The sequence below is a fragment of the Euleptes europaea genome, chromosome 1, assembly GCF_029931775.1.
Source record: "Euleptes europaea isolate rEulEur1 chromosome 1, rEulEur1.hap1, whole genome shotgun sequence".
NCBI classification, from domain to species: domain Eukaryota; kingdom Metazoa; phylum Chordata; class Lepidosauria; order Squamata; family Sphaerodactylidae; genus Euleptes; species Euleptes europaea.
Genome location: NC_079312.1, coordinates 9,509,737 through 9,526,719, shown reverse-complemented (window position 1 = coordinate 9,526,719; position 16,983 = coordinate 9,509,737). Strand labels below are relative to the sequence as shown.

The 16,983-nt window shown below is 45.2% G+C and overlaps 1 protein-coding gene across 1 annotated transcript; it reads right to left on the bottom strand.

Moving 5' to 3' along the window:
- Positions 1–281: 281 nt before the first annotated feature.
- Positions 282–10,057, bottom strand: LOC130486487 (zinc finger protein OZF-like). The gene is made up of 4 exons (XM_056859802.1): positions 9,635–10,057; positions 9,227–9,338; positions 6,234–6,304; positions 282–1,274 (listed from the first exon to the last, which is right to left on the bottom strand). Exons 1-4 carry the CDS (start codon positions 10,055–10,057, stop codon positions 282–284), a joined length of 1,599 nt encoding a protein of 532 aa, XP_056715780.1.
- Between the last annotated feature and the right edge of the window lie 6,926 nt (positions 10,058–16,983).

The following is a 16,983-nucleotide window of genomic DNA, read 5'->3' as shown; positions in this document are numbered from 1 at the left end:
GGTGTAAACTGGTCTAAACCAGAATAAGGCTCTCAAAGGAGATGAGAGATCTCCCCCTCCCATCTTCACACACATGTTCTCACTCACTGGTGACCTTGATCGCCAGGCCCTATTGACGGTGTTATGGGAACAAAAGCTAGGCTGTGGAAAAGTACAACATGCTGATTCCCAGGAACACAAAATGGAGAACATAGCAGTGGAATCAAAATGGTTCTTCTGTCTTGACAGAGTTAATCTCTTTCTACACTGAGCCTTAAAAGATTTCTACCCTGTGTGGGTTCTTAGATGCCATTCAAGGTTGCTGCTCGAATCGAATTCCTTTCAACACTGTGCATTCGAAAGGTTGCTCCCGTATGGGTTGTTTGATGCTGCTGAAGAGTGCTACTCTGCCCAAATCTCTTTCCACACTCTGAGCATTCAAAAGGTTTCTCCCCTGTATGGGTTTTTAGATGCCTTTGAAGATGGCTATTCTGACTAAATCTCTTTACACACACAGAGCATTCAAAAGGTTTCTCCCCTGTATGGGTTCTTAGATGCTTTTGAAGATGGCTATTCTGACTGAATCTCTTTTGACACTCTGAGCATTCAAAAGGTTTCTCCCCTGTATGGGTTCTTTGATGTCGTTGAAGATCTAATCTGCAGCTGAAGCTCTTTCGACACTCTGAGCATTCAAAAGGTTTCTCCTCTGTGTGGGTCCTCTGATGCCGTCGAAGAGTCCCACTCTGCCTGAATCTCTTTCCACACTCTGAGCATTCAAAAGGTTTCTCCCCCGTGTGGATTGCTTGATGCTGTTGAAGATTGCCACTATCACTAAATCTCTTTCCACACACAGAGCATTCAAAAGGTTTTTCCCCTGTGTGGGTTCTTAAATGCTTTTGAAGATCTCCACTACTACTAAACCTCTTTCTACACTCTGAGCATTCGAAAGGTTTCTCCCCTGTGTGGGTTCTTAGATGCCGTTGAAGATGGCTCCTGTGTCTGCATCTCTTTCCACATTCTGAGCATTCAAAAGGTTTCTCCTCTGTGTGGGTTGTCTGATGCCGTCGAAGTGTGCCACACTGACTGAATCTCTTTCCACACTCTGAGCACTCAAAAGGTTTCTCCCCTGTGTGGGTTCTTTGATGGCGTTGACGATGGCCACTCCTACTGAATCTCTTTCCACACACTGAGCATTCAAAAGGTTTCTCCCCAGTATGGGTTCTCAGATGCACTTGTAGAAGGCCATCACAACTGAATTTCTTTCCACACTCTGAGCATTTAAAAGGCTTCTCCCCTGTGTGGGTTTTTAGATGCTCTTGAAGAGAGCTTTTCCAACTGAATCCCTTTTTACAGTCTGAGCACTCAAAAGGTTTCTCCCCTGTGTGGGTTCTTAGATGCTTTTGAAGATATCCACTGCTACTGAACCTCTTTCTACACTGTGAACATTCGAAAGGTTTCTCCCCTGTGTAGTTTCTTATATGCCGTTCCAGATGGCCACTCTGACTGAATCCCTTTCCACACACTGAGCATTCGAAAGGTTTCTCCCCTGTGTGGGTTCTTAAATGCTTTTGAAGATCTCCACTGCTACTGCACCTCTTTCTACACTCTGAGCATTCAAAAGGTTTCTCTCCTGTGTGTATTCTTTGGTGTTTAAGGAGCTGTGATCTGTATCTGAAGTACTTTCCACACTGAAAGCATTTATGTGCCCTCATTATACTATGCTTTGGGAAAAGCGCATTACCCTTTTTTCCATGACACAACACCCTTTCACTCTCTGAACAGATTAATGACTTCTCTCCTAAATGAATCCTTTGGTGTTGAACAAGGTCTAATTTCTGTGAGAAGCTCTTGCCACAGTCTGTGCAGCTACAAGGTTTCTTTCCTGTATGTGTTCTTTGATGTCTAAGGAGCTCTGCTCTGCAAAGAAAGCTCTTTCCACACTCCAAGCATTGATGGGTATCTGTTCCACTGTGCATATGCAAATGGTTATTATATCGGGTTTGATCTGAGAAAATCACTTCACACTCCAAGCACTTATATGCTTCTTCTACCATGTGGATTAATTCATGGAAATTCCGTCCTTGGCCAAACATGTGCCTTCCTTTCTGCCTCTTCAATCTGCCTTGATTTGTGACGTTTCCTTTCAAATCTTCATTCTTGACTTTATCAGGCAATAGCTGATGCAATTCCTCATCTCCCTCATTCCCCTGATCATCCCCTGCTGGAATAAAAAGAGAGATCCCGTTAGCACCCACACAAGGATATCTGATCTTCCCTTGAACTTCCATCTGCACTCAATACATTTCTGTGGTTTTTTGCTGCTGCACATTGAAGTGTACATTAATTTAATCTTTAAAAGGACAATAAAGCCTCCTGCATCAGAGATGCTTTGTTTGCACTCTGACAATTTATACAGCTCCTCACCTGGGTCAATTATCTGATGAGAATTAAGAGCTGACTTCCCACTGAAGCTCCTTGCACATTCATATGCTTTTTGGGAAGTAACACTCATGCTTTCATTTTCATTTTCCCTGGAGTGGATTCTCTGGTTAGCACGGAGGTATTTGTTCCTTTTTGTTTTGGGTGATCTTTCTTCAGCCCTCACATAAAAAGCCTGGCCACCAATCAGGCACTACTCATTCATTGGTGTGCATTTCCTTTATCAGACCTTCTTTTCCCTGTCCCCCAACTGACCCACTGGTCACATCTTATCCCCAGCCAGGCTCTCCAGGTGTGCAGTTTTTATATTCTGCCTATCCCTCTCTTCCCCGTAGGTACTTAAGGGGGAAAGGTGGCAAAGAAACATTTCCTCCACTTTTCACAGAATCGAAAGAGCTGCATTCTAGTGCAGCTCTTTTGATTCTGTGCTGTTGATGATTAAATAGAAGAGAAGGTTTTTGTACTCCGCTTTTCTCTACCCTAAAGAATCTCAAAGCAGGATTATTTATTTATTACATTAATACCCCACCATCCCCGACACCGCGAGTCTCAGGACGGTTTCCAACAATAAGGCAATACATGTAAAACTCACATCAACATTAAAACATAACATTAAAAGCTTAAAACCCCATTTTCACAAGATGGCGCCTTTCTCAATGACCAGTTCCTGTAATACGTCCTCACTGAGGAGGTTCGCCAAGACGTTATTCAAAAGGCCAATCACCTCCAAGGACCACCAGTCCAAGCCAGGGAAGACACCAACAATGGGGATGGAGAAGGAACAGGAAAGGGTAAGAAAAGATAGGAAGGGCGGGAAGGGGGAGGGAAAGTGGAAAAGGGCAAAAGGGCTGCCTTCAGCCGTATGCCTGGCTGAACATCTCTATCTTACGAATCACATTCCTTTTCCCTCCCCACAACAGGCCCCCTGCGAGGCAGGTGGGTCTGAGAGAGTTCGGAGAGAACTGTGACTAGCCCAAGGCTTCATGTGTCGGAGAGGGGAATCCAACCCAGTTCTCCACATTAGAGTCTGCTGGTCTTCACCACTATACCACCCTGAGATCCATTCCTGCAACTTCACAGAACATTTCCTTCTAGTTGTGACGAAAGCCACAAGGAGCTGGTTTTCACCCTTTGCTGGGGGTGGGGGAGGGAGAGGCCAGTTCACCAAGTCAACCCCATAGTTCAAAGGGGATCCCCATGATTTTTGGAAGAGGTGCCAGTTGTTGTGAGGTCAGATAAGGCCTGAAGGCATCTAGGTGACAGATGTAGGTAAGGGTTGATGGCCTCATCCAGCTAGGCTGTTCTTAAGTAACTGCCTCCACCTTGCCCTGGAATATCCAGTAATTAAAGATATAGCAGCCCCTCAAGAGCCAGAGGAGAGCTCAGCCCCATATGGAGCTTCTGCACCTCCCAGATCTCAGGCTCCAGAAGGCCTCCCTCCCTCCTTTCCCAGTGGGCTTTATAATTCTAAAAAGTGGCTAATAAGTGAAGAAGAAATGTCCCATGGGTATTCCTTGCCCATTCCCTTGACTCTATGATTCTATGAGTATCTGTGAAAGATACTCATAGAATCATAGAGTTGGAAGGCACCACCAGGGTCATCTAGTCCAACCCCCTGCACAATGCAGGAAATTTACAACTACCTCCCCCCCCCACACCCAGTCACCCCTACTCCATGCCCAGAAGATGGCCAAGATGCCCGTCCTCTCATGATCTGCCTACGGTCAGCACTGCTGACAGATGGCCATCTAGCCTCTGCTTAAAAACTTCCAGGGAAAGAGAGCTTACCGTCTCCCAAGGAAGACTGTTACACTGAGGAACTGCTCTAGCTGTTAGAAAATTCTTCCTAATGTTTAGACAGAAACTCTTTTGATTTAACTTCAACCCGTTGGTTCTGGTCTGACCTTCTGTAGCAACAGAAAACAACTCAGCACCATCCTCTATATGACAGCCCTTCAAATACTTGAAGATGGTTATCATATCACCTCTCAGTCTTCTCCTCTTCAGGCTAAACATACCCAGCTCCTTCAACCTTTCCTCATAGGACTTGGTCTCCAGACCCCTCACTATCTTTGTTGCCCTCCTCTGGACACGTTCCAGCTTGTCTACATTCTTAATGCAATTGTGGTGCCCAAAACTGAACACAATACTCTAAGTGAGGTTTAACCAGAGTAAAGCAATACCATCACTTTGCGTGATGTGGACACTACACTTCTGTTGATACAGCCCAAGATCGCATGTGCCTTTTTAATTACTGCATCACACTGCTAACTCATGTCTAGTAAGACCCCAAGATCCTTTTCGCATATACTACTGCTAAGACAAGTCTCCCCCATCCTATATTTATTAATTTGATTTTTCCTACCTAAATGCAGAATTTTACATCTATCTCTGTTGAAATGCATTTTGTTAGTTTTAGCCCAATTCTCCAGCCTGTCAAGATCATCCTGTATCCTGGCTCTGTCTTCTATCGTATTTGCTTCCCCTCCTAATTTAGTATCATCTGCAAATTTAATAAGCATCTCCTCTATTCCTTTATCCAAAACATTTATAAAGATGTTGTACAACCCAGGTCCCAGGACAGATCACTGAGGAACTCCACCAATCATTCCTCTCCAAGTGGATGAGGAACCATTAACAAGCACTCTTTGGGTGCGATCTCTCAACCAGTTACAGATCCACCTAACAGTAATAGGATCTAAATCACATTTTTCCAGTTTACCAACTAGAATACTATGTGGAACCTTATCAAAAGTCTTACTGAAATCTAGATAAACTGTGTCTACAGCATTCCCTTGATCCAGCAAGGTAGTAACTTTCATAAAAAAGGAAATAAGATTAGTCTGACATGACTTGTTCTTGAGAAACCCGTGCTGGCTCTTAGTAATCAGATCCATCCTTTCTAAATGCTCAAGGACTGACTGGTGCTTTGTTCAGAAACTTTTCCTTGACTCACTCAAAGCCAGCTCATTTGTGAATGAAATCATCTCTTGAGATGCTCTTGAGAAATTCTTCAGCCTTTCTTCAGATGCAAGGCCTTTGTCTGCCTCCACTGTAGTCTTTCTTAATTTCTGGCTTCTTTGGTAAAGGGGAGACAGTGAGAGAAAGTGATTCTTCTTATATGTGGAAGGAAAGAAATCCAAGGAAGAGAAAAATTTCTTCTGGAAGGATGGAAAGATGGTCAAGAGTCTTTCTGAGGGCCTCTCAGTCCCACCTTGGCCTCAGGCCAGGACACCGTCTCTGCCTTGGGTGACGGCCACAACACTGGCGTCAGTCATCCCGACTGCTTGGATTGCTCATACTGAATATCACTTTCGCTGCCACCCCACCACCTCGAGGCCTTCAAAAGGGAGCAAGTAGCGAGGCAGGCCTCAAAACGACATATTGCTGTCCAAGATTTTGATTCATGCATCATCCCATAGGCAGCAATTTGTGCCTTTGCCACCTATGAAAAATCCTTACCCAGAGAAGCCACGCTCTTGTAGTTCTCCAGCATGACTTCCCTGTAGAGAGCTCTTTGGCCCGGATCCAACAATGCCCACTCTGCCTCGGTGAAATGCACGGCCACCTCCTCAAAGGAAAACGGACACTGAAAGAAAAAGCACAATCCCTCGTCAGAGTTCATGCCAGACAGAGACTGCACACTGGGAAGGGGCATTCTGGGAGGGTGCAGGATGGAGACCTTGGCATGAATGAGTAAAGGGAGTGGCATTCAGAGCCCCTTTCACCTGGACAGCTTAGCAGCAACTGCAGGGGTTAAAGCCCCCTAAGGAAAGGAAGGGGGACTCAGGCTGTCACCCAATCATTTCCCCTACCTGGACAGGAGATGAAGCAGCCGTTTCCACACCTCCGCAAAGACAAGGGATCAACACTGTCTCTTCACTGCCTGTGAGGGAGAGAAAATCGGAAGAAGGGTGTTAGCCTTGACTTCCTATTTTGTTTGCTTGAGTGACTCCTGCTTCATGCACCCCTGTTCCCAGGGCTTTGAAACCTTGCCCTATGTACACTCGGCAAAATCTGTAACACTTTGTAGTATGTTATGGGAGAGGCATAAGAGAAGCACTAGTAATAAAGTTTTATTGTATAGCTATAGGCCGCCACAATATTCAATACAAAACAATAAAATGGTAAAACACAGATAACTTTCACCTTTAAGAAATAAAATATAAAGCATTAAAACATCAATATCAGTAAAACTGACTAAAACATTAATCCATGGAGGCTCTAAATATTTGCTCTCTGTAAAACCTCTTTAAGCCTGATTTTCTTTGCTGCCGTGTGTGTAACGGTCCGACAGCAAAAAATTTAATTTTTTCAATATCCGACAAAGTGCTCATCCCAGCCAAGAAGGCTGCAAGAAATCTACTCCTGGGATGAGCATACAGCGAGCAAGAAAGGATATAGTGTGGTAAATCCTCCAAAACAGGGGCACCACATATACCGATCCGCTGATCTAAAGGTGTTTGAGAATAGCGCCCCAGAAGCACTGCTGTTGTCACTGTTTGAAAACGTAGGGAAGTGAAATTTGCTCTAAGATTTTGGTTGGTGATATTGGCTAAGTAAGGGCTTCTGCTATGGTTGAACTTAATAAATTTGAACCAAGGTGCTGTTTTAGACTTAAGAATTAGAGAATGATCTATTAATGCATCCATTTTATATATCCAGTCTCGAAGCTGACAATTATCCACCGATGACCCTAACAGGTCATCTGGTATGGAATAGCGTGTAAGTATGCTGTTATAGAAGGCGAGACGTCTGGCAGACAGAATGATATTAAATGACTGCTGTCTAAATGAGTTTGAACAGTCAAATTTATTCTTTTTCCAGTATTTTAGGATGGCTAAATGTGCTCTTGCTTTGAGAGAAGGCAGATCTGTTTCAGCTCGCATCAAGGCAGCTGAGGTCCCCTTTGGAAGGGCCAAAATACGTCTAAGAAATTGGGTCTGCGAAATTTCAAGGCTAGATAGAATGTTCTCATTCCACCCCCAGATTTCAACTCCATATAAAAGATGTGGTACTACCTTACTTGCGAAAAGTTTCAATGCTGGATCAATAAGGTGGCCTCCTTTAGAATAGTAGAAGCTCAGGATCGCCCCTACAATCTTTAAGGCAGATGATCTAACTGCAGCCAACTGTGCATTCCAATTCAAGGAATCTTTAAGATATTTTAAAAAGCTGCATTGCTTTACAGGGTTACCAAGAATGTACCATGATGATATATTTGCCCTCTTCTTAAAAACCATAACCTTAGTTTTTTCGTAATTAATGTTTAAGGCTTCCTCCCTGCAATATGTCCCCAGTTGATTCAGCAGCCTTCTAAGACCTATTTTAGTTAGGGATATTATGGCCATATCGTCTGCATAGAGGAGTATGTGGAGTAAATTGAGAAGGTGGAGTAAATTGAGGGCCTGAGAGTCTCTTGACAATGTTATTAATATATAGGTTAAATAATAGGGGAGCAAATACACAACCCTGTTTAACTCCCCTACGGGTTGGGATTTTTTCCGTTAGAGAACCTGTAATCCCTACCCTAATTTGAGCATAAGTATTGTTGTGCAACTGGGAAAGTAAAAATAGTAAGCGCTTATCAATATTCGTAAATGCTTTTGCCATAAGCGGGATCTATCTATAGAGTCGAATGCAGCAGCCAAATCAACAAATGCTACATACAATGACTTTGTAGGACCATTTATAGCTGAGTAGGCCAACTGATGGAGAACTTGGCATTGGTCTATGGTACTAACCCCTTTTCTAAATCCTGCTTGCATTGGATATATGATTTCCTCCGTAGCTACCCAATCTTCCAGCTTCAGGAGAAGATGTTTGCTATATAGTTTCAATGCTATGTCCAACAGACTAATCGGCCTGTAGTTGTGAGGGTCAGACTTATCTCCTTTTTTATGTATGGGCACTACAGTACTCAGTTTCCATCCAGAAGGAAAATAGCCTGTTTTATTAATTTGGGTGAAGACCTTGGCTAAGATGGGTGCCCACCAACTAGAAAATGCTTTATACAACTCTGAAGGGATCATATCTTCGCCTGGGGCCTTTCCTAATGCTAGTGAGTTTATTAAGCCAACAACCTGGGACTCAGAAACTGGTGCCCAATCTGGAAGCCCTACAGGGTCCAAAATAGTGTTCTTGATTTGTTCGGAAGCTTGGGGAACCAGATGAGATCCAAAAACCTTACTAAGGTAACAAAACCAGTCATGACCTGATATATGGGCATCCATTCTGGTTCTGGGATCCCTAGTTTTGTTGGAGACCAGTTCCCAAAAATGAGAATCATTTTTCTCAAGAGAAGCACTAGGTACCAATGATCCTTGGGGGGCTATAAATGTTGCTGACACAGTTCAGACTTCTGTGAGCTAACCCGCTCTACCATACTACCAGGCAGGGCTACCCTTCACTCTGTCCAATCTTTTGCTGAGCCAGATGTGAGCTGTCATGGCTCTCTCTCTCTCTCTGAGGCAGACCTGAACTCAACTATCCCCTCCTTCCCTCCTGTATTCCACCCCCCTCCTCAAAGGTGAATGGATGCTGGAGCAGCACTCCTATAGGCTCAGATGAGTGGCTGCTTTTCCCTTCAGGGACAGCAGAGCTTCCAGTACACCAAATTGAATAGTGTAATCAATGTGAGGAACTGCCTTCATGAATTTGTCTATTCCCTTTTACGGACATCACAATTAGTGGACATGGAGTCCCACAAGTTGTGTGAAGAAGCAGTCAGGCTTTTTGCTGACCAGAACTCTCTACCCATCAAATTCACTTGGTGCCCCAATCCCATCCAGGCCCAATGAGTCCTTACCATCTTGGGCATCTTGGGCATGCTCCTGGGCCTGCGCCCTCTGCCGTTCCTCCAACCGAGCTCCTTCTGCCTCAGAGAAGTTAGCCTCCATCTTCACGGATGGTCCACACATCTGAAACAGCAGCAAGGGAGCTGGGTAAAAGATGGAGAGGAAAGCACCAAGGAATGGATCCTGCCCACTCCCAGACTCTGCCCCTTTCTATCAGCAGACCTGGTAGGGTTTTCTTTCAACCCTGGTGCATTATCTGGAGGGTTAAGAAATGCTCTAGTAGAAGAGGCAGCTGAAGGAGGTTGTTAAATCTCCCCCTGGGATGATTAACACTGGGACAAATATCAGGCAGGAAAGCTTTAGGATAAAGTCAGATGTTGTTATTTGAATGGGACATATCTTTAAGGCAACACCCTCACCTGCTCTGCCTGCCTCTTCTCCTCTGCCTGACTCAGAAGGAAGCCTTCTGCTAGGGCCACTGCCTGGGAACTGGTCTCTGGCCCGCATCCTCTCACCCAGCACTGCATTTCCCGAGGCAGGATGGACAGGAACTGCTCCAGAATTATCAAGTCCAGGATCTGCTTCTTGGTGTGCCTCTCTGGCTTCAACCAGTGGTTGCAAAGTCCATGGAGCTGGCTGCAAACCTCTTGGGGCCTATCGGCCTCATTGTAGCAGAACTGCCAGAAGCGTTGGCTATATAAATTTGAGTTCACCATGTCTTGGTCCAGGATCTCTGGCACAGCTCTTTCCCAGACTTCAACATCACCTCCTGCTTGGATGGGATGGTGGCCTTTTCTTGCTCTTTTGCTAGTTCCAGGTCCTTCTGGGTCCTGCTCTTCCATCTCCTTCCCCTTCTATCGGGGGTTCCCCAACTGTGGAAAGATAGCTTTACTCACTTGGCTATGAAGAGAGGCTTCTCCCTGCAAGGGGGAAGGGGGTTTGAACAGAGAGACAGGCAGAAATGTGCCACAAGAAAAACAAAGAGAATTGAGATACACCATTGAACATTGCCAATATTCACAAGCTTAGGAGACATGTAAACATAGCCCTGATGGATGAGAACAAAAGTGCTTCTTGTGGTTTGTATCCCAACTGTAATATCAGTCTGCTATATTACACAGCAAGCTTTTTTTGATATGCCTGTTTGATTCTTCGGTCAACTTCACTGTCTCTGTTTGGCTCTTTAAAGACGTTATAAGCTAGACCTCTGACTACTGTGGGTCAGTCTGTCCTATGAGCTAGGTCACAAGGTATCCACAAAGGACAAGAGGGACTGATGACCCCTTAACCACTGTAGTAATCTCTTCAATCGTCCAGAAGTATTAGGCGATAGCTCTCTCCTAGCACCCAGCTGAGGGGAAGGGGCAGGAATATGTCTGTGTGAGGAATAAGCAGCCGAGATCAGGAGAGCAAGGCAGACAGGCTTCGGCTGAGATGTCGCTTAAGAATATTGAGATGCGGGAACACTCCCTCTCGGTGCCTGATGTCGAGTAGTGGGCCTGCTACTCTGTGGAAATTCCTCTTGCTTCCCCCGTACTGAGCTCTGCCAGTCACCAGAAGGCTCCAGGGTGTTCTTCTTCCAAGGGGAACCAACCCAGGTAAACAGTATCCCTTGGAACCTCTTACCACTTGAAGATGCAGGGTGAATATAACAAATCACAGCTTTCTCCCGGCCCCGTATTCCAGCTCACCCTGACAAAAGGACCCTTCTCCAGAGTCCAGCCTGTTTTCGGAACAAGTCTCACCCCAGCCATTGAACAGCTTCAGATGGCTACTAATCGTGTCAGGAGACACACAGGTGCCCTGCTAGGGTGTGTGTGTGTTAAGTGTCGTCAAGTCGCTTCCATCTTATGGCGACCCTATGGATCAAAGCCCTCCAAAATGTCCTATCTTTGACAGCCTTGCTCAGATCTTGCAAACTGAGGGCTGTGGCTTCCTTTATTAGTGAGTCAATCCATCTCTTGTTGGGTCTTCCTCTTTTCCTGCTACCCTGCTAGGGTAGGACAAGTGTAAATGTGATACTGGTGTAGAATGGGATTGTGTCAGGGGTGTGGATTGTGCGACTTCCTGAAACCTCTCCCAGTTAGGGCACAAGGGCTGGCGGGATTAATAGGAACTGGGGGAGCCAACAAACTCTGACGGAATGTACAAGGTTGCCAACTCCGGGTTGAGAAATTCCTGGAAATTTGGGAGTGGAACTGGGGAGGGGAGGGTATAATGGCACAGAACCCACCCTCCAAAGCAGCCATTTTCTGAGCACGAACTGATCCACTGTAGTCCAGTGGTCAGGTATAATTTCAAACACTCTCCAGGCCCTACCTGTACTTTGGCAACCCTACATCAGGTAGAGGGTAGATGGGGGGTGGACCAGGCAAAATGGCTTCATTGGAGGGTGGACTCACTGTACCTCACACTGGGTTCCCCCTGCTCCATTCACAAACTTTTCCCAGAATCCACCCCCAAATGTCCAGAAATTTGCTGTCCGGCAGTTCTCAACCTGATGACCCCCATGGCTGAGGAATTATTTATTTATCTATTTCTATCCCTCCCTTTCCTGACTACAATCAGGCTCAGGGTGGCTAATAACCAGGAATACAACTCATTAAAACAGTATACAATATAATTTATAAATTATAGTTAGAGCAGTATTAGCTTTAAAATTCCAGTTGGCGCCCTTGACACTGAAGCAGCGATGGGGATCACCAGGCAAGGAAGGGGGAGAGAAAGAGAAGGGAAGGCAGAAACAAAAAGCACCAGGAAAATAATCGAGGGGCTGGGAATAGGGGTAGGGAGCCCAGGTAGGATGCAACTGCCTCAATCACAGACCTGGAGGAAGAACAGGATGCCATGCCAGCCTTCCTCCCTTGCAAGATCTAAAAGCTCATCCCTCCCAATGACTTACTGCAAAGTAAACCTTCCAGGATCCGGCTACGAGGCTTTCCCCGTGGGCTGCATATCGGAAGCCTTTCCTGTTCTCTTTCACAAAGCTGGGTCATCTCCGCGCCCCCCACCCCAGAGGCTTTCTTCTTCACCCCCCTCCCTGCCCTTGCTAGCAAACAGCTCGGTCCGTTTAACCCTTCCACTGCTGCAGACGAATGGAAAAGGCGTCCCGTCCTTCCCACGAGCAGCAAAGCCCACACCCGGAGGGACGGGAGTAACCCTGCGCAGGGTTGCGCTCCCGTGGGGTTGCCAACCTCCAGGTACTCAGTACAGGAGCGAAGCCAATCTAAACAAAGTGGAAAATACTTTATACGCTACCACATATAATTCAAGACAATCTATGACAAATTATACATCAAACCCCACAAAACATTCCATATATACATATGTACAGAAGTTGTCTAACACAATTGTCTCAATTGGGAGTTTTGATGTATAATTTGTCATATATTGTTTAAACTGGCTTCGCTCCTGTACTGATTTCCAAATCCCTTGACACTTGTACAGTGGTGTCTACTTTGTTTTCTCAACCTCCAGGTACTAACTGGAGATCTCCCGCTATTGCAACCGATCTCCAGCTGATAAGAGATCCGTTCCCCTGGAGAAAATTAAAGCAAGCTCAATTTAAACAATGCAAAACCGGTCTACTCGTAATCCTCCTATGACTCCCGGGGAAGTGGTTTGAGGATCGCATCGGAAATGTGTGTAACATCTTCCCTGTTTCGCAAAAAGAAAAAAGCCAGCTAGACCTGTTTTGATTCCACCGTATCGGATAGGGTAGCCATCTCCTGCTTGGGAAATTCCTGCAGTTTGGGGGGCAGTGCCTTGGGGGGGGACGACACTTCAGTTTCTCCTAGACTCCATAGTATATACCATAGTGTCCAACCTCTGAAGCTATATTTTTCTCTAGGGAAACTGACCTCTTAAGTCTGGGCAGTCACTTTAGGAGCAGATCCTTAAGAAGAAGACCACAAAAACTTTGCACAGCTGATTTGGAGACCAAGGGGCAGAGCCCTGGAAAGCTCATATCCTGGGATGGGTGGGAATTAGGGTCAGGAGATGTACACTGTCCCCCCACCCCACCCCTTCTTCCTTGTCTTCCACCTCCCTCCTTAAATAATGCTCAACTGAACTCCATCATCCATGGCTCCTGGAAGGGAAGAAGTATTCTCAGACTCCACCGCTGAGATGGTTGGGGGGGGGGGGGGAAGGGAATAGTATCCTTTTCATTTTCAAACTTTTCTGCAAAACTAGGACACCCCCCTTCCCAACCTACACCCTGTTTGGGTGCCCTTCTGAGAGGAATTGGACCCAAAAGATAATTAAAATGAGGCGCCTCAATTGAAGCTGGGTGCAAAAGGGGACTCGGTAAAAGTCAGATCTAGATGATTTTAAATGGGTCATCATAAATTCATATCATTTTTACACTGAAAAAATAAATAAAGCCACCCTCATGCTTTAGATTGTGTCTTAGTCTACAGGCAGCACCATAAAAATTATGCATCACATGAACCTGCCTTCTACTGAATCAGACTCTTGGTCCATCAAAGTCAGTATTGTCTACTCAGACCGGCAGCAGCTCTCCAGGGTCTCAGGTAAAGGTCTTTTACATCACCTAGTTGCCTAGTCCCTTTAACTGGAGATGCCAGGGATTGAATCCGGGACCTTCTGCATGCCAAGCAGATGCTCTACCACTGAGCTACGGCCCATCCGCCACTTCATAGCACAAAACCATAATTCCAAAGTATGGATCCTTATGATTCTTGCATTAGGTCACCCTAAATTCACATAAAATCACAGATCATGTCCATAGCCACAGATTGCACAACCAGAATCATGAATCCACCACTTCATGGCACTGCCATGATGCAAAAACATGGTTCCATAGCACAGAACCTCGTGGATCCTCAGAGTTTTGCATCGGCTCACCCCATACTCGCCATCAAATCACAGAACATGTCAATAGCCAGATCGTACTGCAACAATTATGGATCCACCGCTTCATGGAACTGCCATGGTACAAAAACACGGTTCCAGAGCATGAATCCTCACAGATCTTCAGGATTTTTGTGTTGGGTCAGCACAAATTCACCATCAAATCACATATTATGTCCATAGGCACAGACTGCACAACAAAAAATGTGGAACCACCACTTCATGGCACCGCCATGGCGCAAAAACTCAGTCCCAAAGCATGGATCCTCATGGATTCTCAGGATTTTTGCATTGGCTCACCCCACCCCACCCCGAAGCTCCGAAGAGGAGGAGGAGAGTTGGTTTTTATATGCCAACTTTCTGTACCACTTAAGGAAGAATCAAACCGGCTTACAATCACCTTCCCTTCCCCTCCCCACAACAGACACCCTGTGAGGTAGGTGGGGCTGAGAGAGCTCTAAGAGCTATGACTAGCCCAAGGTCACCCAGCTAGTTTCATGTGGAGGAGTGGGGAAACCAACCCACCTTCCTCAGGCTCCACCCCAAAAATCTCCTGCCAGTAGTGAAGAGGAACCTAGCAACCCTACAGCCACCGTGTAGTAACGTAACCAAGCTCCCCTGGTAAACTCACACCATAAAAAGCAGAAAGGAGTTTTACTGGAGAAAATCAGGAGGAGCCCACACCCAGGTACCTCATACCTAGGCACTGACACCAGTTCTTTACTGGATTTTTTAATCTAATAAATGGGAGGTTTTTATACCTCTCCTGCAAAAAAGAAGAAAAAGGGAGTGGAATGTCTTTTTAAAACTGTATATGAAACTGTCAAAGAAATCCTCTTGCAGATGCTTGAGACTGGCACCCCATGCCATACTTGATCCCAGTGATTGAATCTGGCCCACAGTCACGATGTGGGTCAGTTAAGTTCAAGACCCAGGGTATTGGGTTGTGAGTGGGTGGATCTGGGTTCAAGTTCACACCTGGCCGGGAAAATTATTGGCCTTGTAAGATAATTGTAATGATTCAATTATCTTTTCAATCTTTTTATAAATGATCTGGATGAGGGGGTGGAGGGACTACTCATTGATTTTGCAGATGACACCAAATTGGGAGGAGCAGTGAACACATTGGAAGATAGAGGTAGAATTCAACAGGATCTGAACACACTGGAAAAATGGGCGGATGTGAACAAGATGCAATTCAACAAGGATAAATGTATTGTTCTACATCTGGGTAACAAAAAATGAGAGATGCATACTGGATGGGGGATACACTTCTGGGTAGCAGTGTGTGTGAATAAGATCTTGGGGTACAGGTGGACTGGAAGTTAAAAATGAGCAGCCAGTGTGAAGCAGCTACAAAAAAGGTTAATGCGATCTTGGACCCCATCTAACTCTATGATTCTATAATTAAATCTTGGAGGGGAGGGAAGACACACACCCTTCTTGGAAGAAATGTGTTTGATAGATACAGAAATCTGAGGGCTTCCTTCATAAATGGTACATCTATTGGTTGTGTGCCAAATATCAGCTGCCCTCAAGGCGGATTCGGAAACTCCAGCTGGTGCAAAATGCTGCAGCGAGGCTCCTTACAGGGACCCCACTGCAAGAGTACATTCAACCAGCAACTCACCAGCTGCACTGGCTCCAGCTGGAGTATCGGATCAGGTTCAAGGTGCTGATTTTGACCTTTAAAGCCTTAGTCTGGGACCTTCGTACCTTTGGGACCGCCTCTCCTGGTAAACCACCCAAAGGACACTGTGTTCTTCTAATGCTAACTTGTTGGTGGCCCCTGGCCCTAGGAGTGTGCAGCTGTCCCTGACAAGGGTCAGGGCTTTTTCAGCCCTGGCAGAATTCCCTTCCTAATGACATCAGGGCCTCCAGGACCTGAAAGTGTTATTCCATCAGGCCTATGATTGAGGGCAGCTACAGGTTGTCATCAGTGCTGGCCTCACTACCTTCCCCTGTCTCTTCCCCCACCCACCACCCACTCACACTGTTGGTCTGATGGTGTGGGCTACTAAGTTTCTCCAGCAACTGCTTTGTGGACTGAGCACCACTTTTGTATTTAGTTTAGGAAATTATTTTTATTGTTTTAATTCAATTAAGTGATGTTAGATTTTGTTTTATTGTAATGAACTGTTGTAACCTGCCCTGAGCCTGGCTTGGCTGGGGATTGAGGGTGGGCTAGAAATTAAACAAACAACAACAATAGTCAAGCTTCTAAATTCTCCCCTGTGTGGATTCTTTCATGCTTAAGAAAAGATGAGCTGGTCTTGAAATTACTTCTGTAACAAGTTCTCATATTCTCTCTTAGAGAATCAGGACAAATTAGTTGTTTAAGAATTGTTTTCACACTACTGAGCCCCAAATATCTCCAGGATCTATAAGTTAAGGATGTATACAGGTCTTACATCGGATAGTACAAACAAATTAAGAGTGAGCTCTCACCAGCAAAACATGCAGAAACTTTCAGAGAGTTAGTGATCTTGTAATTAAAAAGAAATAATTTTTTAAATTAGGCAAAAAGTTAGAAAATACAGTTGAAAATTAACCCTACAGGTGCTGCAAAAGCAAGTGCCAATCAAATCAAATTTCTGGCCATTTCTCAACTGTATTAGAATATGGAAAGCTTAAAGAAAACCAGATTTAATATTACCATCTTAAACCGTTGTTAAGAATTTGTTAGGAATCTGATAGGAAGAAAATAGATTCCTTTTAAATGTGGTGTTGGAGGAAAGTGTTACTGAAACCGTGGACTGCCAGAAAAACCAAATCAGTGGGTTATAGATCAAATCAAGCATGAACTGATCCTAGAAGCTAAAATGATTAAACTGAGGCTATCGTATTTTGGTCACATTATGAGAAGACAAGAGCAAGAGTCCAGTAGCACCTT

Excerpts from the sequence above, each read along its gene's own strand:
- LOC130486487 (XM_056859802.1), bottom strand. The coding sequence starts at position 10,057 with ATGGAAGAGCAGGACCCAGAAGGACCTGGAACTAGCAAAAGAGCAAGA. Across the intron at positions 6,305-9,226 it reads TGCCCAAGATGCCCAAGATG|GCAGTGAAGAGACAGTGTTG; the intron begins GTAAGGACTCAT and ends TCTCCCTCACAG. Across the intron at positions 1,275-6,233 it reads CTGCTTCATCTCCTGTCCAG|GGGGAGAAGCCTTTTAAATG; the intron begins GTAGGGGAAATG and ends AAAACCCACACA.